General features: G+C 39.5%; 1 protein-coding gene across 1 annotated transcript in view; it reads left to right on the top strand.

The window, feature by feature from the left end:
* The window catches only part of cubn (cubilin (intrinsic factor-cobalamin receptor)), a 350345-nt gene that overhangs the window by 230724 nt on the left and 97564 nt on the right, over positions 1-22057 (top strand). Inside the window, exons 40-42 of the mRNA XM_036125467.1 lie at positions 16013-16210; positions 21222-21368; positions 21833-22023. Coding sequence (XP_035981360.1) covers positions 16013-16210; positions 21222-21368; positions 21833-22023 — 536 coding nt within the window. The remainder of the gene's footprint in view (positions 1-16012; positions 16211-21221; positions 21369-21832; positions 22024-22057) is intronic.

Raw genomic sequence — 22057 nt, 5'->3', positions numbered from 1 at the left:
TCTATAGATATTGTTAAAGGCTACCGCACCCTGTCGTCGGTGAAACACCCTCGGTGGACCCAGCTCGTTTGTACCCTTCAGGCGACCCCCACTTACATATTACTTTGGATGCAAGACGCATAAAAAGAAAAGTACACTATAAGTTATATATTATCTACTAAAGACAGAGAAACGGTTACAGACACATCAGCGCTGATGGGCTCTTGATCGGCAACAAGCCCCGATTGCTCATCACACAAACATTATATAGGAATCTAGGTACACACCCATGCAAGGGCTGTACACATCCAAACTGTGACATCAGTAGAGAAACTGTGTAATCTCCGGGGTGGTATCTGATAGATATGTGCCAATCTTTGGGTCTGTGCTATCTAAGTGTGCCATGCAGCTCCTATGTCAAGCTGTTCACTCCACTGACCCAGTTGATATCTTAACAGACCTCCTGATGATGTGCCTAAATGGCACATCACCAAAGATGATCCACCAGACCTGGATCAGTGGATCAGCTCCCAGGCTGACCCACTCCAAGAGCAGACAGTCATTCCGTCCAATCCAAGCACGTCAGCTTCCGGCTTCCAGAGTCTGTCCATCTGTGATCTCCATGGCAATCGATGGAGATCACACAATCACACAATCTCTGCTGGTGTGCCCGAAAGGCACATCATTAAAAAAAACAGTCCAATTGTCTTTAAGCCCCCCCCCCCCCCCCCCCCCCCCCCGATGGTGTGCCCCAAAGGCACATCACAACAAAAACAGTTTCAAGAAATGGGCCGGACAAAAATCAATGGAAACATCTTAGCATCAGTCAGCATGATTAATTCATAATTCAGCATTTATCATTCAAGACCACAGTCCCAGCATTTAATCTACAATTTATGGTTCAAATAATTGAGCTAGGCCTGTTTTAGGTTCCTAAGGACACATTATTTTAATTTTACATTAGACTAGGTAAGCTAAGACTGTACAGTAATCAAGATCAAATTCGTCTACTCTACCTCCACCCCAAGAGACCTCCTACTTGGTCCTCCACTCTCCATTCCCATGGATAAACATCCATCACTTTCAAACCTCACAAATCCAAGAGTACCAGTAGGGGGCATCACAGCGCGGGCTGGGCCTCCCCAGAAAACACCACCTCGTCTAAGAAATGGTAAAAACTGATGCAGCCCAGTCAAGGGGAATCCCGCTCTGGGCCAATCTGAGCGAGAGGACACCCTGTATTGAATCTAAAAATTTGCCTTACCGAGTAATTTATGGATCTGTGATACTCATCAGATCCTGGTTCTCTTTATATCAAAGCAAAAAGATTGCAAGAACTGTAGTTCTTGGTGTGTGTGTCTGTAGCAGACAGTTTCCGTTCTTAATCATAAAACCATATTGATCAATAAAATGCAACATCACAGTATAGACATCATAACAGAAAACCAAACATGATCATGGAAAAAAAACATAAAAAAGAAAAAACAGTTTTGTGATATAAAAAGAGTCTGTACAGCAATAATGCTAAATAACGTCAGGCCATTCTGAGCACGTGGCAGACATGAATCTATTCGCGCATAAGCGGTCAGCTCAGGGTTCTCAGGCAACTACTCCTTTGTTGCAAAAAGTTCTCTGGCGTGTTCCTCCCAAACTTCTTAAGTCCTTTTCTTGTTCCTCAGTTTGAACAAAACAATTTAGTTGGATGGTAATGAGTGTTCAGTCCTGGCTCAGGCAATAAGCATTTTATTCCAATTCCTGTGAAGATGGTTGGCAGACACACCAGGCCTTGTTTACTGTTGAGGACCAGTAAACAAGGTGTAATTAGTGTTCTTATCAAGACTCCCAATCTTGTCATTTACCTTCTTCAAACACTTTCACATCCAGATATTCCCGCTCACAATTATCTTGCTCTTAGCTTAACTTCCTTCACTGTAATCATTAGATCTTGCATAGCTCCTATATTAAAAGTAGAAATCTTAAAGCTCAACTTTATCAGCAGCAGCATTCTCTGTAATTCTTTACCAAATTACTCTCATGTGTGTCTCATCGTACAATGTCTGACAGTTGAAAGTTCTCTGCAACATAAATCATCTTGTATGTTTCATGGCTACCGTGTCAAGGTTCATCTCACCTCATTTAACACCGTCCGTCCGTCCATCTTCTTCCGCTTATCCGGGGTCGGGTCGTGGGGGTAGCAGGTTCAGTAGGGAGGCCCAGACGTCCCTCTCCCCGGCCACTTGGGCCAGCTCCTCAGGAGGAATCCCAAGCCGGGAGACATAGTCCCTCTAGCATGTCCTGGGTCTTCCCCTGGGCCTCCTCCCGGTGGGACGTGCCCGGAACACCTCACCAGGGAGGCGTCCAGGAGGCATCCTGACCAGATGCCCGAGCCACCTCAACTGGCTCCTCTCGATGTGGAGGAGCAGCGGCTCAACTCTGAGTCCTCCCCGGATAACTGAGCTCCTCACCCTATCTCTAAGGGAGAGCCCAGTCACACTACGGAGAAAACTCATTTCAGCTGCTTGTATCCGGGATCTCATTCTTTCGGTCATGACCCAAAGCTGAGAAAGTCATGTGCTGAAATGTTTTGCATGTTATTTATATATATATATATATATATATATATATATATATATATATATATATATATATATATATATATATATATATATAAGCTCGTGACCATAGATGAGGGTAGGAACATAGATAGACCGGTAAATCGAGAGCTTCGCCTTTTGGCTCAGCTCTCTCTTCACCACAACGGATCGGTACAGCGCCCGCTTCACAGCAGACGCTGCACCAATCCGCCTGTCGATCTCCCGCTCCATCTTCCCCTCATTCGTGAACAAGACCCCAAGATACTTGAACTCCTCCACTAGGGGCAGCACATCCTCCTCAACCCGGAGAAGGCACTCTACCCTTTTCCGGTTCAAGACCATGGTCTCGGATTTGGAGGCACTGATCTTCATCCTGGCCGCTTCGCACTCGGCTGCGAACCGCTCCAGTGAGAGCTGTAGATCATGCCCCGATGAAGCCAATAGGACCACGTCATCCGCAAATAGCAGAGATGCAATCCTAAGGCCACCAAAACGGATCCCCTCAACACCTTGGCTGCGCCTAGAAATTCTGTCCATAAAAGTTATGAACAGAATCGGTGACAAAGGGCAACCTTGGCAGAGTCCAACTCTCACCGGAAACGAGTCCAGGACCAGCATTGTCCATGAGTCTCATTCTCCAATCGTTGTGTCTGAAACCATAAGGAATTCTGCCAGCATTTTGCCAATTTGGATTTTTTTCTAAAATCAAATTGCCTAATACAAGAATTGATCATTTTCATCCGTAGTGTACATAAGTTGAAAAGAAAAAAAATTTTAAACAAAATACAGTAAAATTTTCTCAAAACAAAATCAACCACAGCGTTCCCTCTAAAACAAATTATTCTTAAAGTTCTTTATGTTTACAATGTTTACAATTTTGAGGGGATGTTAATCCCTTCAAAATTGTTACCAAGCAAAATATTTTACAAGGCATTCAACCTCTTTGTATAAGTTCAATCAAAAACAAAACAGATTTCTCTTAACCCTAGTAGCATCATATTTCCCCATTAAACCTCTATGCAGCGTCTGCAAACATTTTTAATATTTGTCCAAAATTTGAATAAAGTAAATAAAAAAAACTGGCTCAGGGAGGAGTCAATGATATCACCCTTTTTCTCCGTCCCCTGGACCATACCGTTTGGTACCGACTTGCATCTGAGAATGTTTAAGAAAAAGAGACTAAAATCTCTCTGTTAGCACATTCCAATTATATTTGACCAGGTTTCTTTGCAAGAAAAAAGGCAGAAAACAGGATAGAAATGTTAATATGAATCAGCGGGAAGGGGAACATGAAAAATTTCCAAAGCCACCTTTCTCCGCTAGAAGATCTCAATATTACCTGGCCTAAGTTGGTTAAAAACTTAGCATAATTTAGTTACATTTGTTTATCCCTGCATGTCCATTTTAGATCATGACTTCTTACCATACAACCTGAAAGAGCTCACTTTCCAGAGTCTTCTGTTGGAAGAAAGGTGGCTTTACAGCTTCATCTCCCATCATCTGAAAGCAGTAACTCAGAGAAAAACAATTCTGTTAGTATTTTAGGTGACAAAAGAAAATCTGGTTCTTTTAGTGTCTTGGTATTTAATGTGATGTTTCTAAGTTCTTGGTTGGTCCAGGGGAGGTACAAGTCTTTCTTTCATTCTAAAACCTTGTTCAAAAACATCTCCTTCTTTAAAATACTTTTTCAGAACTACCTTGAATGTAGCTACTTTACCGCTGGTGATGCAAAAATTAAATCAAATGAAACATTTAACAAAGAAATAACCAAAATAAATAAAACAATAAAAACCCAAAAATAAAATGTCTCCCAAGGAGCGTAATCTGTCTGTTCCAATATGATACTTATTATTGTCTTATAGCATTCTTTTGATTTCTTTCTAGCCCTTTTGATCATGCAAATTGAATTATTAATGCTTTTAAATATATACAACATCCCAAATCTCTATTGATCTACTTTTTTTAAGTGACTTGACTTTTCGTGAGCACTAGCAATGATTTGCTCTTTAAATTTATGAACTTCCAGTGTCTCTCTCTCCCTTTAATCCCCCCGTGATTCAGATTCAAAAACACTGTCCAAAACAAAAACAAGATTATAATTACAATTTTAACCCGTTCAAATCTGGAACTTCCCTCATTTTTGCTGATAATCTGTTCGTGCCCCAGAAACATAACACACTGCCCCAGTTTCAAAATCACATTCCGATGTTTACATCATGGTCAGATTTGTTTTATCTTTTGTCCATGTTTCAGGCGGAACTGTCCCTCTGAAGTTCGCCTCAGCTTAGCATAACTGGATAACCACAAATGATTGTAACAGATAACGTGTTTAATATGGCCGTTTGATATTTTGTTGCTCTTAAAAATTTCCTCTTTAGGCAGCAGTAAAATTCTTAGTTAGAAGTTTCCCTTAATCATATCCTTTCCTCATATCCTTAATCATAGCTTTCCCACTGGGCCTTTCCCAGACCTGCATCTGTGAGCAATTAAGAATGTAACTTTCTGCAGTGATGTTTTTTCTCTCTCAGTCTATTACCATAGCATAACAGGTTTTCATGTAGTTTAACTGTGTTTATTTAAAAAAATATTTAGGCGAGACTCAAAAAAATTAAATATTATTTTTTGGTTAAACACCTCTAAATCAGGCAGTGACATTTGGAATTGTGGTTGAGCAAAATTAAAGCGTAAAACGGCAAAGTAATAACTAATACACCAGCAAGATGTGATAATCTTTGATAAAATAGTTTGTGTGCAACCAGAGTGAGCTACTGACGTATAAATTTAAAAAAGTAAAATAGCGTGGCTATGCACCTTTAGGGGGTTAATGAAAACCTAAAAGAAAAATCGACGTTGCCAAAAGGGCATGCTTTTCAGAGAACGGAAATAGATTGCATAGAAACCTAAGGATGCAAAGGAGAAATAAATTAAATAGTTTTGATTTTTTTTCATAAGGAAGATTTCACATTACACAACATGCCAGAATTAGCCATGTAGGTTAGTTTTTACCTGTAGTCCCTCAGGGTACCAAGGAAAATACAATAAATGTAAATACAATGCACATAAATCACCAAAATATTTTGTGACATGGTTCTTGTATGATTTGGCCTAAAAATAAACCTCAATGCTGTAGATCAACTTTAGATTTGTTATGCTCATCTTCAGGTGGAAAAAATGTAGAAGTTGAGCAATATATTTACAATGGATGTTTAGGCAATTAAGGAAAAATAGCAGTATCTCCTGTTGTGCCATTGCTCCCATTTCCGGTATTGATGTCACCACGTGGCCTATGACCTATGATCTATGATTTATGACCTGAGACCTAAGACATATGGGTCATTATGTGACCTGCAATTTATGAATGGTGACGTATGACCTCCTTAATGATTACCAGATGCATCCCTATTGGCAATTTTGAGACATTCAATGACCCCCCCCCCCCCGTTTAGCACAAAACAACCCCCCACAACGCAACCTCCATAATGATTACCTGATGCGTGCCTATCAGCCATTCTGAGACTACCTCCTAACATACTGGGTTTACACATGTCGAGTTTCTGGCCCCTAGAACCCCCCCCCCCCTTTCGTTATGACATCACCAAGACCTATGATCTGTAATTTGTGACTTGTTTGACCTATGATTTATGGCATGTGACCTATGACCCATGATTTATGACATGAGACCTAAGACCTATAACCTATGATTTATGACATGAGACCGAATACTTATGACCTATGATTTATGACAAGTGACCTATGACATATGATTTATGACCTGTGATCCACCTCCAAACATTGCGGGTTTACACACGCATGAAATGATCAGATTAGATTTGAGTGTAAATATTGGAATATGTAAATATGACCAAAAAAATTGCGTTAAGTAAAACATTATTTTTCAATAAACGAAAAACTCACCACAAATTGGAGAAGTGGTCAATGGATCATCTGCAATAGATATGGATGAAGAACCAGGCTCACCAGTCTTCCATAACATGGATGCAACATCCAAGATCGCTAATATCCAACCCCGAGAAATGGAAAATGCTGAGGACGATCCTGGGACACCCACCTCTATGAGAAAAACATTAGCCTCTTTAACCAACCCTCTTCAAAGACCCTGCCCCTCTACCCTATAGAGTGGAACAAGGCTCCCACTACACTAATTGTTCACTTATTCTTCTACTCAAGAAAAGACACTTTAAATTTTTCAGGATCACCAGAGAAAACATACTTGTCATGATGCCTCCATACTGGTATACAGGGTCAGAGGACACTAGAGGTGTGCATTGGCACTGCCCTCACGATTCAATTCGATTACGATTCACCAGGTAACGATTCGATTCAATTCGATTCTACGATGCATTGCGATGCATCAAAATTCTACTGCACACAAGGCAAATTTTTCATCAGTCATGAGGCAACAAAAGCAATCAGATAATAACATATTTTATTGGCTGCTATGTCTGTATCTTTGACATAAATGTCAATGTTAAATAAAATAAAATTGGTACAGGGATACTGGATATGGCATTCTCTCTGCTTTAGAACCTAAATTATAATTAAATAGAGCAATAACAGCCAACTTTTTCCAGCAGTGACCATAAGTGTTTTTTTTACACACAGTAAAATAGCAGCTCTAAGACAGGGCACTTCCTGAACTCCTGTGCAAACATTAATTAGTAAACACACTATTATAACAACAACCATACAGGCACCCAGCAATAATAATAGTCAGTGAAACACACAGTAACCACTTATTACTGTGAAACTTTTTTCAAGTAGTAAAGTCAAGTGCAACTATTCTCAACAAAACAACATCTTAGCAGCTTTAAGACAATGACAATTATATACCTGAGATGATAATACTTTCTGGCAATCACATGAGCTGCATACAACAAATATATCAACATATCAAGATGTGAAATACGTTGTAATGGAAACCAAAAATAAAGTGTGTAAGCTTAGCCTACTACCAAATTTGTGCAAACAACTTCTTCCGTCTGAGTTCAACTTCACCATCATCACCCAATCCGTTTCAGAGTGAGGAAATATATAGTTTGACCTAAGCCTACATCATAACTTTTCACTGTTCAGCATTTGGGAATTTCAAGGTTCTTGTGTAAGAACACAAGCTGATCGACATGGTCCAGTTTGAGAGCGCTTCTTTTTGCAGTAATAACATCTCCTGCAGTGGAGAACACTCTCTCTTCTGACACACTTGTCCCTGGGATGCACAAGTATCTCTTTGCCAACCTAGAGAGGAGAGGAAATGTGCCCTTATGGCGATGCCACCAGTCCAAGGGATCCTCAGAGAGAGGCACAGCTGGACATCTACAGTAAAATTCCATTTCCTCCTCAGCAATGGCATTGGCGGTCTTACTTTGTACTGCAGGTTCACTGATGGCATTGAAAGCATGTCCCAGCAAACTCTCAAGCAGCGATGAAGCCCTTCTTTTGGGAGCAGAGGGGCCTGCTGAGTCTGACACATTGTCATCCACGGACGGCAAATCTTCCTTGGTTCCTGAACTTCCTGTTCCGCCAGGCGCTTCATCTGCTTCTGTTCTACGTCTCCTCATACTGTATTTGAACAAAATAAATAAGAGCAAAAAACAGCAGTTAGCAGCACTTTCTCAGACAATGCTGCAGCTCACATCACAACATATAACTATTTTTCTCAGTCTTAACATTGTACTGACTATGTAGCTGCTTATTTAACATTACATTGTTGTTACAATTTAGTTGAAAGTTATTCCATAAGTTTTACAAGTAGAAATTAAATTACCTCCAGGGATGCAGCCTCCGAAGTCACTCCTGCGTAGGCATCCAATCTCTCCTCCTCTGTCAGGAAAGGTAACCTCTTAAAGCGAGGATCCAGGGCAGAGGATGTATGAAGGATCTTCTTCTCTGCCCCACCTCTTAACCTCTTAAGGAGATCTGTTTTGATGGCATTCTTCACATCGCGCATCAGTGGTTGGTCTCCAGTAGTGTCTGACATGCTCGGGAGGAGTTGGGCATATCCTGGTGCAATGAGGCTGACTGTAGGGCTGCTCTCTTCTGACATAAAAACAGTGGCATCCTTCACTGGTTTTAATGTCTTCACTGCTTCCTTCACGTTAGCCAGATCTGCTCTGCTGAGAGTGACAATGTCACCTTCATCTACATTTAGGGCAGGCGACAGTAGGGTAGCATGCACTGCAGCTTGCAGTTGCAAAAACCTCTCCATCATATCAAGACTACTATTCCACCTTGTGGCGACATCTGTTATCAGTTTAAGTGGACTTGTCAGTTTAAGAACAACTTTCTGGTTTTCTTCAAACAGGTGCTTTGCCTTTGTGCTGCAGTGGAAGTATGCTGAGACACGTCGGACTCTGCCCAGAAGCCTAGAGACCGTTGGTAGCTTAAGCTCCCGCTGCGCCGCGAGGTTCAACGTATGTGCGAATCATTTAACATGAGGGAACTTCCCAATTTCAGCAGCATAAATCATATTAGTGGCGTTGTCCGTCACCAGCACAACACTTTTATCTGTTAGCTGCCATTCCTCCTCAACATCCAAGAGTAGCCTTGCCATATGAGCACCAGTGTGGCTCTCATAAATTGCTCTCGTCTGCAGCACATGTGATACAATCTGCCAATCCTCGCTAATATAATGAGCCGTTATTGTTACATATGACTCTGTTGCAACTGAAGTCCAGGCGTCACTTGTAATGGCTACACGACTGTCTTTACACATTGATTCCATTACCTTTGCTTTGGTTTCTTTGTACAATGCGGGAAGTGCAGAATCAGTGAAGGTAGCTCTTGTCGGTAGCTTATACCGGGGCTCAAGTGTTTTAAGCATGTGGCGAAACCCAGCATTTTCTACCACAGAATAGGGTCGTAGGTCCTTCGCTATGAAACATGCCACGCATCGTGTAATCCTCTTTGCTCTCTCTGAGTTTTGTGGCAATGTTGACACTAGCGACTGATCAATTCTTGGCTGGGATGTGTCGACTTTTTGTGTTGTTGTTGAAGCCAACTCAGGATGCCAACGATCAACATGGTTCGTGAAGTTCGTTGTATTGCCAACGTGCTTGATTTTAGTGTGGCAGGTTTTACACAATGCGAAAGTCTTATCTAGTTTCCCATTGACTTCGTAAAATCTGAAATGTGCCCAGATATCCGCTTTCCAAGCTTTTGGTGCGTTTTTAATTAGGCCTACCCGTCTATCGCGGTCATCTCCCTCCGCCATCTTGGTTGTTGTTGTTATGCCCCCGGACCCGGAAGTAATTGAAACTTAACAACTTGTCCATTTGAGGCCAGAAAATAAACAGTGACATAATCCATTATGGCACGTTGCCGCATCGATGCTGAATCGTGCATGCACCGCATTGCAATGCATCGCTGAATCGATTATTGTTGACACCCCTAGAGGACACCCTTTTCTATCCAGACCCAACTGAAACCTTTAATTTGGGTCCATACCACCTTCCTTCACCTACCTTCTACTCACAGTCCTCCTCTGCCTCCTGATCCTGAGGACCATCTCCGAGTGAGTTTATCATTGCAAACATCCAACCTGGAGAAATCGTGGAGAATCGGTCATAAGAGGTTGTGGTGGAGAATGCCGATGGCAAAGAGAAGGGTTTGATAGTAGAGTTTGACAGTGGAAAGAATTGGTCAACGGTAGAGGTCGAAGGAGAGGTCCCCGAGAGCTCTCAACCTATCGGAAGGATCGCGGGGTTAAAATCGATGGATGGATGTCTTCCAAGCTCATTGTTACAGTGAAAATGGCATTCCTTCATCTGGTCAACATTACCTGTCTGAAATTTATGAAAGATACATGAAACGGATGTGAAATAAACCACCTAAGCCAACGGCAACATAAACGCTTGGAGGTGGTGAACGAAGATTATTTTCAGCAATATTTTAACCCCATCATGTGTCGACTCCTTACGCTGCAACTCATCCCCTCTATCCAGAATTTGCTGAAAATGCACAACATACAGGCTAAGGATCATTGCTTCAAGACAATAACGGAGACACTCTTGTATGAACTAAGTTCTTCGGACAGAATTCATGCATCGATTCAAGAGATGAAAGAAAGGATGAGAGAATGTATTGTCTGTTACTCAATCTCAGAGAGCTATTGTTAAACATTGTAAACAATCACACACGATTGTTCTCGCCGAACAAGACTGTGTCATTAATTAAGCACCTTCTGTATGATAAACAGAGACATGGAAAAAGAACGGATTATGAAAAAAGTGTATTACAACCCATCCCAACCCGGAAGTTTGGGCGTAGAATATAGTTTGCGTAGGGGGGTGCGAGCTGAAATGGGGCAAATTATAGGTCTTGAGGAAGTTAAAGATGTTCTAGCGGAGCAAGATATTTATACCCTTCATATACCAGCCAGGATACTTTTCCAGAGAAACATAAACTCAGAGAAAATCCTCAATTAAAGAAAGGACTTTGGTTTGCGGTGTATAAATTAAATAGTCGTTGCGTATATCGACTTACCAACTAATCTTAATTCAGTTTTATTTCAATTCATTATCTTTAGATGTCCTGTATTATTTAAGAGTATATAATTCAAGAGTAAAAAAAAGAATTTTTAACTGTAATAGTACATTTCCTACTTAGAAATGTTAAAGAAGTACATTTACCACAAAATCAAAGATTATCAAATGGTAAAATACTTTTTAAAAGAAATCTAAGCCAAACCTTATTTAAATAAAGTGATGCTGTCTTAATAAAGCCAGGCATATACTGTACGATATTTTCAATTGTTGTACTCAGAAACAGCTCAGACTGTACGACGAAACCGCAGGGTTTAAAAGTCACAATATCTGTTCTTACACTCCAATCCTACGTTTTTGTCTGAGAAGAAGAAGAGTTTCCTTGTTTGCATATGCACAGTGTGCGAGGTTGGGGGAAATCGGCTTGTAGACACATGTAGCTCTGCTTCAATTCAATTCAATTTTATTCATATAGCTCCAATTCATAAAACATGTCATCTCAAGGCACTTTCAAAGTCAAATTCAATCAGATTATACAGATTGGGTCAGAGAAGACAGAGCAGAGACACAACAAGAGAGACAAAAAGGCACAGAAGCACACATTGATCCAGTAATCTGTTCTACATTAGATGGTAATAGCGGATGATCTGTCTTCCCTGGATGATGTCACAGCTAACAGAACGCCAGACCAGGTGTGCCTACTATGAAGAAAAAGAGAGAGAGAACAAAAAGTTAAAAGCTGAAATGATGACAAGCAATGGAAATTGGAGAACAGTAGAAGAACTCAGCAGGATGAGAGAAATAGAACCTGATGTCCTCCAGCAGCCTACGCCTATAGCAGCATAACTATACAGATAGCTCAGGGTAACATGAGCCACTATAAGCTTTGTCAAAAAGGAACTTTTTATGCTTAGTCTTAAAAGTAGATGGGGTGTCTGCCTCACAGACCAAAACTGGGAGTTGGTTCCACAGGAGAGGAGCCTGATAGCTAAAGGATCTGCCTCCCATTCTACTTTTAGAGACTTTAGGAACCACCCGCAGACCTGCAGTCTGAGAGCGAAGTGCTCTGTTAGGGGCTCTGGTATATGATGGAGCTTGATTATTAAGGGCTTAATACATGAGAAGGAGAATTTCACAGTATATTCTTGATTTAACAGAAAGCCAATGAAGGGAAGCTAAAATAGGATAAATATGATCCCTCTTGTTAATTTAAATCAGAACTCCTGCTGCAGCATTCTGGATCAGCTGAAGACTTTGAAATGCATTTTGTGGACTTCCTGGTAGTAAAGAATTGCAATAGTCTTATTTTGGCAATAGAGGTGAAAAAAGGAAACTTTTTTCAACAGCAGAATGCACTTACGATCCCTTATGAGGTGTTTGATTTTCATCCGACCATACGATTCCTGATGGGGACCTGGTCGTGAGAGGACCCTTGTTACCCCCTGCATACTACACGAGGCAGGACCCAAAAACTCGGCCTGATCCAAAAAATTCTTGCATGAATGAAGAATCAGCCCAAAAAGGGCAAGAAATAGTACAGTGTATGCCCAGTTTAACAGAAAATTTGTTTACCCTCTTTCTCAGGAGAAAATGATCAAACTTTACGTTATAAACATCCTAGCTTTTGTAAGATATTTCTGTGTCAGAGTAACACAATCAACTTCTGACCCTTGTGACAGGCACACCATACTGCATTTTTCTGACTACAAGGCGTGTTGGATTATAAGGTGTACCTTGAATTTACATGTCTATGTATGTCTTTGTCCACATATAAGATGCACCGAATTAAATTTTCTTCCCAAGTGTGTAATATCACTCCACCCCTCTGGTAAGGTGGCAAGATATCCCAGATTTCCGGGGATAAAACCCATTTTAGATGACCTGTCCATGGCAAAAGCTGGCCCCGGAAATGTCCCCGATTTCAGCGTATCATAGAGTAAAAAAGTTTAGCACAAGATGTATTTAGCCGGTCTTGCCACTGCTCTGACGTAGTAGAGCTTTGCAGAACGCACCATCCTCACCCCATCGGCATTGCAGTTCAGACAAAACAAACCCACCCCCAGACAGAGACTCTGTTAACAAAATCAGAGATGTCCCCAATTTTCCCCTCTGGAGTTATTAAAGTATATCTGATTCTGATTCATTAGAGAAATCAAATCTGGTCACCTTGATGAGGAAATACACTGGCCGCGTAACGTAAGCTGCGCAGCTTACGGGCATGTTTTGAAAAGCGCAAATTTACACCACACCCTGCAAAGTACACAGTTATGTGATTCTGTGGAGAGAAGAACCTTTGTTATGGGTAAGTAGATAAAGAAACACAAATCACCAGTAATAAATGGGTAAGGTATTCAATTATCTGTAATATATTCCATATTTTGATCACCTAAAATGTCTTGACCATATCTGATTAGACATTGCATATTTTAGCTTGTTAGCTTGTCACAACTACATCTTCCCATGGCGCTTTATTTTCGACAACTCTTATTGCTAGGTACTTCCGGAAGTGACACAGGATATATTCCGTGCCAAACAGGACTGTATATGTAACTGAAATTTGAATGATTTGAAACTGAGGACCCATAATTCAGCCAGACGAGATCAGATGTTAAGAAAACAGTTTATTGAGATTAAAACTGCTGCAGGTTGAGGGTAAATCACTAGCGTCTGAGACAGAAACCACTACTCACAATCTGGAAACCGACATGAAGAGTGAGTGTAGATTTATGCAGGCGGGAGATGCATAAGTCTCACTTTGGTGAAGCCCAAAGTGATTCAGAGTCCGATCAGAGCAGCTTTCAGGGTTTTACTCTTTGGGAAGTCTTGGTTGAGAAACAGGTAAAGGGTCAGAACTGTGATAGCAAAGTTAGGCAGGACAATCAGGGGAAATAACCAGAGTCCGAAATCCGAGAGCAGGTCCAGAGTCAGAGCCAGGTGATCAGAAATCCAGAGACAGTCCAAAGCAGAATCCGTGGGCAGAGTCAGAGCACAGAAACAGGTCATAAATCCAGAAAGCACAATAATCAGGTCCCACGGGTTTGGCAGGCTCAGGGTCAGGAAACATGCAAGCAGGCAGACACGATTCTGGACGCTGGATTTAACTCACCCATGGCTCGTAATAATCTGCCACTAGTAATTGGTCTGAGAGCTGGTTTAATAGTCAGCATTGCAGGTGTATCTGGTGAAGGTTGATGAGAAACGGGTGGTGTGTCAAATGGAGAATCAGACCAGCTCTAGTGCCAAGATCATAACATAAATTAGAACTTCACTCTAATGTAGGCGTCACATAACGTTATGCTTCTGGTGTACATTTATTAACTGATTAAAATGAAAAGCTGACCTAAGTGTAGGATGCTGGTATGGTGCTTTGCTGCACCTTGCAACACGTCCGGTTTGTTTCCTCCTTAACACCGCTCCTTAACATCGATCTCTCTGCCGGGAGAACATAGTAGTTGGACGACACCGCCGTAGTAGTTGGACGCATCATCATTTTTTGAGAAAATTTAAGGATTTAGAGTGTGCCATATAGTCTGGAAAATATGGTACATACATCAGCTTTTTTAATTTTAGCACTGGACATCCCTCCAGGGACTCAGGCCCAGTGCATTAATCTAATGGCTCTTCGTGGAATAGCTAAATAAATCCTCCTCTGTGTTGTAACACATACATACATGTTCTAAAAGCTTTTTTCTTCTTAAACATAAAGAGTTCTCCGGTTACAAAACATATTTCTAAAACGTTTTTTTTCCTCTTTACAGATCTGTAAGCCAGTTAAAGTTCAATTTTTCCATCTTCTATCTTTACTTGTCTCCCTTTTGAGAACCGTTTTATGGATACATGGTTCTCTGTAGTTAGATTATCCTTTAATACTAGCTGATTCCCTCCAAGTATTTATTCAGAGATTCTTGATGGATCAACCTGTATAATAACTGTTTTAACAAACATACAGACAGCATTCTAACAGCTTTTTTTCTCTTGTTATAAACAAACCGGTTCCTCCGGCAGTATCTGATCCCTGTTCACAGAAAGCGCTTGGGTTAGCTTAAGTTACCGCATCTCTTTTGTGTCAGCACACACATTCACACATATTCAGACATTCTCCATTAGTCCCATTTATTCAACACAACTCATCACGCTGGTTTATGCTCCTATTTGTTTAAACTTAATAAAAATAGCTGTATAATAATGCTACAACTTTACTTTAGGATAGAAATCAACTATTCACTAAATAGGTAATTTGTAAGGGTAACTGTGTTTTATTTAGAGGATAGAGCGATAAATATGAACACACCGCACTTTTCTAAGCGCTGAAAAAAAGGCACCCTAAATGTTAAATTTTCTATTCCTGATTTTCAAAATAATAAAATCTATTGAGTTCACAATACATTGTGTTAGAAAGTTGAATTACATACCAAAACCTATTTCGTTGGAATCTGATGGTAAACCAGCTATTACAGTACTGTTAGGTTCACCTCTTCATCTTCTAATTTTCCTTACCCTCTGATATCTCTATCAACAAGATCATAAACAATCATTCAGGTATTAGCATCAACCATTGCAGGTAAAAAACCTGACTGAAACAAGTATCATTTGACAGCAAAATATACCCCTACACAAGTGAGTATGTTTCCCTTAGACCTTGTCAACAAACCCTTTTGTTCTTAAGTAAACCTTTAAGATATACAGCATCTCTGCATACTACATTTTTTATGTGTCATTCGCAACCAGGACATTTCCACACAAAATAAAAACTACTAGTCTATTCATTGTTCAGGACTGAGGAAAAAAACAAATGTTATTGATTATAGACCAATGGCATTCCTTTGTCTCAAGATACTGGAAAAGTTATTCCCTCAGAGGATATGTGTAAAAATACAAAATATTAACAAATAGTCTTGGCTAATTCATATAATTTTATACATTGTTTTGTGTTTCTCACAGGTGCCTGTGGTGGTTTTCTTATGACTGGAAATTTTCCCGGCTTCCTCTATTCCCCCGGATGGCCTGAATACTATCCTCCAAACCAAGAGTGTGTCTGGCTTATTCGGTCTCCAAACTCCATTGTAGAGTTTAATTTCTTGTCTCTGGACATTGAGGGAGTTTCACCCTGTTATTCTGACAGCCTTACTATCAGAGATGGTAAGCACTGGAATAGACATCCAATATGACCTATATAGAAGTTGTTTTAAATGTCACACGCTTTTTGCGTGTTTCGTGCTGCACATTTGGTTTGACAAGAATTAAGCGCCTCTAGGGCAGCAGACACAAGAGTTCAAAAATCTGAACTTTTGCAGCTGGACGCGGGGCGTCAACCAATCAGATTCACCCCAACTCCGCTTTGTGACGTTATGGAGTATTTTCCAATGGAAAATATTTTTACTTTGTATCACCGATAAATGTTAACATCAAGATGCTCACTAACCTGAGACAGTCAGATACTCTTCAACTGAAATGGGGTGCCTGTATTTGCTGTCCTGGTGGGAGATGCGGGCACCAATGCCGGTCAGCTGGTTGTCAAATTGGGCTTGGTGAGCATAAATAGCACTGAAAGCAACTCTCATCACCGCGCAGCTTCTGCAGTAGGTTGTGAAACTCACCAAATTCAAAACTCATCTGAATTGTCTGGTGAATTCAGACAGCGTGCAAATTATATTATATTATTCAGTAAATAAAGCCAAGTCAATCTCTTGATTTCATCTGCAATTTTACAAAGAATACGCCAGAGGAAAAGAACAGGGTAGCTCCTCCCAACGGGAGGCACTTTGCCTGAAGGTTCTTCGGTCTGGTTTTCTCTGCTTTATCTGTGCCTTGCTTGCAGAGAAGCTAACAGTTATGATGCTCATTTTCAGAACATTTGCTCAGAAAGTGCAAAACTTCTCTTTGCAGCATTGCCTAAGTAAAGCAATGCAAGTCTGGTAAGTTACAATGGTCTCTAACTTGTTTTTAACATTATGAAGCACAGGCAGAAACACATGCACATGCTGCTAGGCAGTTGGTACAGACAGACCGTGATTGCTAAAGGTGTTGTTCTGTTGGGTGCAGACTCCACTGGAATAGAGAACAGACCCTGATGTTTCTCCAGAGAAACTGTTTATTGTTTCTCTGGAGACCAATAATCATGAGGTTTTTCATCTACTTTGAGCAGAAACGAGTTCTGCCTGCAGCTGAAAGAAGTATAAAAGGAAAAAGAGTATCATCTGGAATGGCTGCAATTGTCTTTTTCATGACATGAACAGGAAAATGGCGGAAAAGAGGAAAAAGTTCACGGATGTTGGGCAGTTACTTGAGTTGAATAGGCATTTCACTATGACTCTTTCAGCTGAGTTAAGCTTTATGTGGAAGGGTGAATGCATGAAGTTTATCAACCCTTACCAGGCTATGGCCTTCTTAAACGACAACAGGGAGGATACAGAGGAGAATTTGTATAAAAGTTTTACTTTTGGCTATGTATAAAATAACTCCAAATTACAAATGAAAAATTTAGCACTTGTAACTGGGATATTAACTTCTGAGACAGCCTACTATGAGTAGTAGTTTAGGATTTATATTTTGATTCATTAAAAATAAGAAGGAGGAAAAGACAATTTAAAGTAAAGTAGTTTCTTTTTGAATAAATGTATTCCTGCTGAGGTAATTAATATATATGGCCACTATTACTTTAAGATATGAATTTTTTATTTCGTGTCTGTATTTTATTATTAACTATAAGGCCACTTTATTACGATCACTTTAAAACTTCAATAAAACATTACTTTAGAGAAGTTTTAGTACATACAGGAGTAAAGAATGAAGGGGATATCTGAGTGTGACCACTTGTGTGTCACATGAGCTGTACTTATGAGAGCTTTCTCTCTGATCAGCGAGTAGCAGGTATGGGATAGGGATGTTTAAATTCATGGGGTTATCTCAGTTGTTTGCTCTTAAAATGTTATTTGTGTTTATATCTGTTTTTTGCGTAGAAATAATGGCACATTTATTATTTTTACTTTTTTCTTGGCAGCTATGTCTATATTTATATTAAGTGTGTAAGAGTGCAATGAGTAATTTCCTGGAATAGACTTCAAAATCTTACAAAGCTTAAACAAAGTTTTACCTATCTGAAATCACAGTAGACTGAGCTGGCATTTATACACATATCTCAGATTCAGAGATGCATGAATTAAGGAAAGATTGGGTGAAGCTCAATTCACAATTCATATAGAAGTATGGAACATGGGGTGGTAAATTTGGTGCACAGAAATGTTAGCTTTTCCAATGTAAAAGGACAAAAAGATTCAGAAGGTAGAGTGATGCGTCTGGAAGCAAATGTTAATGGCATTAAGATTAAACTATGCAATATTTATGCTTCTAACATAGAGGATGCAAATTTGTCCATAAAATAAATTAATTAATGGGAGGAATGAGATAGGAGTTGGATTGTTTTTTTCAGACACAATATTGGCTCAACACATTTGATAATTGCAGGAGACTTTAATCAAGTTGTAGGTCATTAGACAAGACCATTTTCTCCCAAAATGAACCAAAAGACAGAATATCTATTAAATTGATGATGAAAGATCAACCTAAGGTAAAGGGTATATTTTATTCACATAAACATAAATTGCATTCTAGAATTTATTATTTTTTAATTAACAAAAAATTGGTTGGAAATATTTCAAACTGCACAACTAGACCATTACAAATTAATCGATAATCCTACTGTGCACCCTGGTGTGATTTTGGAGCCAGACTTGATCAGATAGAGTAGATAGAGATGAAATGTGTCTTTGATGCATAGCTCCGAATTTCTTAACTTACTGGAAGGGGAGTTGGATAGTTTTTTTTCCAGACATAATATTGGCTCAACACAAAGGATTAGTACAGTTTGAGAGGTATTGAAAGCTTATATGAGGAAGTAGATTATTGTTTATGCCAGCAGGTAAAAGAGAACATTCAAAAAGGATTATGAATCTAGAGACTGAACTTAAAGAACTGGAGGGGAAGATATCAGAGAATCACTTAGATGCAAGATTGAAACATATTTGTGATTTATAATTACAAATAAATTAAATATATAATAAAAATTCAGGTAGTGCTTTCTTTAGACTAAAGGGTAATTTCTATGAGAGTGGAGAAAAAGCAGGGAAGTTATTAGCCAATAAAGACCATTGTACTTAAGACCAGGACTAGTGATATAGTCGTTCTGACATTATATAAGAAACTTTATGAATTAGAAGTAGTGCGTGACAAACATAAATATGATGAAATCTTCTCAAACATTACCTTACCAAGGCTGTCAGGACTGTTTAGATAGTCCCATAAAAGTGCAAGATGTGAAAATGGCTATATCCTTAATGAAAGCAGGAAAATCCCCTGTATTAGATAGGTTCCTGTCAAATAATTATAGGAAAGTTAGTGGACGAATTGGGTCCTGTCTTGACTGAAATGTATCAAGAATCCTTTTCATTGGTAAAGATACTAAACATGTTTAAAGAGGCTTTGATATCTCTCCTTTACAAAAAGGAAAATATTCCTCTGATGATATTTTGCTTTTCATTGGAGATCCTCCCTCTTTTGTTCCAAAGGTTTTGTCTATACTAAACAATTCTTTAGAATTACCAATTCATAAATTAAATTGGCAAAAGTCAGAGGGTATCAAAGGGAGCTCCCCAACCTCATTTTTTTAAATAAATTTAGATAAATGAAAATGTATTATTTGGAATGGTCAGAAAGCAAGAACAAGAGTAAGAAAATTAAAATTTAAAGGGATTATAGAGGTTTGGCTCTTTCAGAGCTGAAACTATATAATCTTGCTTTTGAAACGCCATAGACATTTGAAAGGTGAGCCCTCAGATGTAGGGTGGATTAAATTTGAAAAGAAAACTGCAAGCCTGTTTAGTATTATCCAACTGCTTTCACAAAAATCTATAAAGTCTATACAACAGAACCCAACGTTACAACATTCACAAATGAGCATAAGCAAAGACACATCAAATATTAGAAATCTCTCAAGTTAAACAGATTTTCCTTTGTGTTTGAAAAAACCCTTTATTTTCGATTTGAAAATCTCCTTTTTTGTGGCAGAATATCTGTAGAAAGATGATACCTTTATGTCACTGAATATGTTAAGAGAAACATTTCACTTGATTGACAAGGGAATTTCTCAAAATATTACAGATTAAGGATAGCGTGGGATCGTTTATTTTTTTCGTCTTAAATCAGGTACAGGATGGTAGTTCAGAACTGCAGTAATTAGATGCATAAGTCTAGTTACCTGCAGTCAGCACCACTGATTTATAGCAATCTTTTAAGTAACCAAAACAGTTTATGCCAAGGTTGACTTGGCAAAGGATTTACAAACTGATATTAGTACAGAGGTGTGAAGTAATAGAATTTGAAATGTAAGCTGGGCAACTAGAAATGCTAGAAGCAAATGTATCTGTTACAAGACTTAGACTTAGATTTTACATTGATATTATTTTACGCCATCAAAGCTGTTCAAAATAGGATTGTTGCAGAGTGATAACATTTGGCAATGTAGAACAGATATTGGAACATACCTTCATTGGTTTTGGGACTGTCTGTTAGTTTTTTCATTTTGGACTGAGGTTATCAACAATTCAGAACAATAGGCGGGTCTAACTATTCCGGCAGCACCACAGTTGTTTGTTGGGAGACAGATCTCTTATACCTTTGGTATTTACAAAAGAACTGTTTAGATATGTGATGGGGGTTGGATGGTCATATTTTCAGCATTGCTGTAATGACCAGACTCTGAGACGCAACAGAGAGGTAAGTCTTGGTGCAAATTATTTAACATGGGATAAGCGTAAAGGGTCCTGTGCAAGCGTGAGCTTTACATAGTTATGTACATCAGTGGTTCCCAATCTTAGTCCTCAAGTACCCCTGGCTGGTTTAGGCATCTCCTTGATGCCACAGACTTGACTTAAATGAATGGATGATTAAGAGGTTTGTGCAGCACTTAATGGCATAAAGATGATGTCATACAATAATTTTAATAAGGTCAGCTGAAACAGAGATGCGTCTAAAACAAGCAGGACAGGAGAACTTGAGGACCAGTGTTGAGAACCACTGATGTATATCAGTATTTTACTGAACCAAAACCAGTGGTGTGTTGTAATGAACTACTTTGGTGAATGCATGCTCACAGGTGCAAGCAGTCAATCACCAGTGCTGGCCAGCATCTGTGGTAGAGATCCTCCAGGCTCGATACACTCAACAGGAGACTCCATGTTTATCCACTTCTCGTCTGACAGCCATGTCAGTGGCCAAGGCTTTAATGCCTCATTCTCCAAAGGTTCTGCACAAACGCAAACACATATCCATTCAATTTCTTTTTGTAATGTTTGACTTTATTTTTTTCCTCAGTCTCTATTGTGTTGAGACAACAGAATGTTATGCAACCATTGTAGTTTACTATCAACTTTTCCATGTCAAGCATATGATAGGTCATATGAATTTATTTGATCATTGTGTTCTTTACTTGTGTTTATGAATGTTAACTATCAAAACACAGGTGAAGCGTTATAGTGAAAAAAATCTATAAAATCTGAGCCCAAACCTCTAGATGATGATTGTTTGCCTCTTTTAGCTGAGCCAAAGGATTTCCATCATTTCCATAAGTTACATTCAGTATCTGACCCATTATTATTATTTACAACTTGACAAATATCATGAACTTTTGTCTTTCTCATATTTTAGAGATCAGCAATCCTGTGACTCTGTACCATAGTATGACTTAAAGTTTATTTGTCTGTTCAGGTTGTGGTGGCAAGTTGCATGTGGACAGAGGTGTTCTGAGCAGTCCTCACTACCCCCAGAACTATTTGCCGGGATTAAATTGTAGTTGGCATGTGATGGTTACACCAGGCTTCCGGGTTTCAGTGTCTTTCCAAAGCCCCTTCCAGATTCAGGGCTATGGCAGTGGATGCAGCTCAGGAGACTACCTTGAGGTAAACTTAAGGAAGATCTATACTTAACGGCATT

The sequence above is a fragment of the Fundulus heteroclitus genome, chromosome 21 (genome assembly GCF_011125445.2).
Source record: "Fundulus heteroclitus isolate FHET01 chromosome 21, MU-UCD_Fhet_4.1, whole genome shotgun sequence".
Lineage (NCBI taxonomy): Eukaryota > Metazoa > Chordata > Actinopteri > Cyprinodontiformes > Fundulidae > Fundulus > Fundulus heteroclitus.
This window is presented reverse-complemented; position numbering and strand designations above follow the sequence as displayed.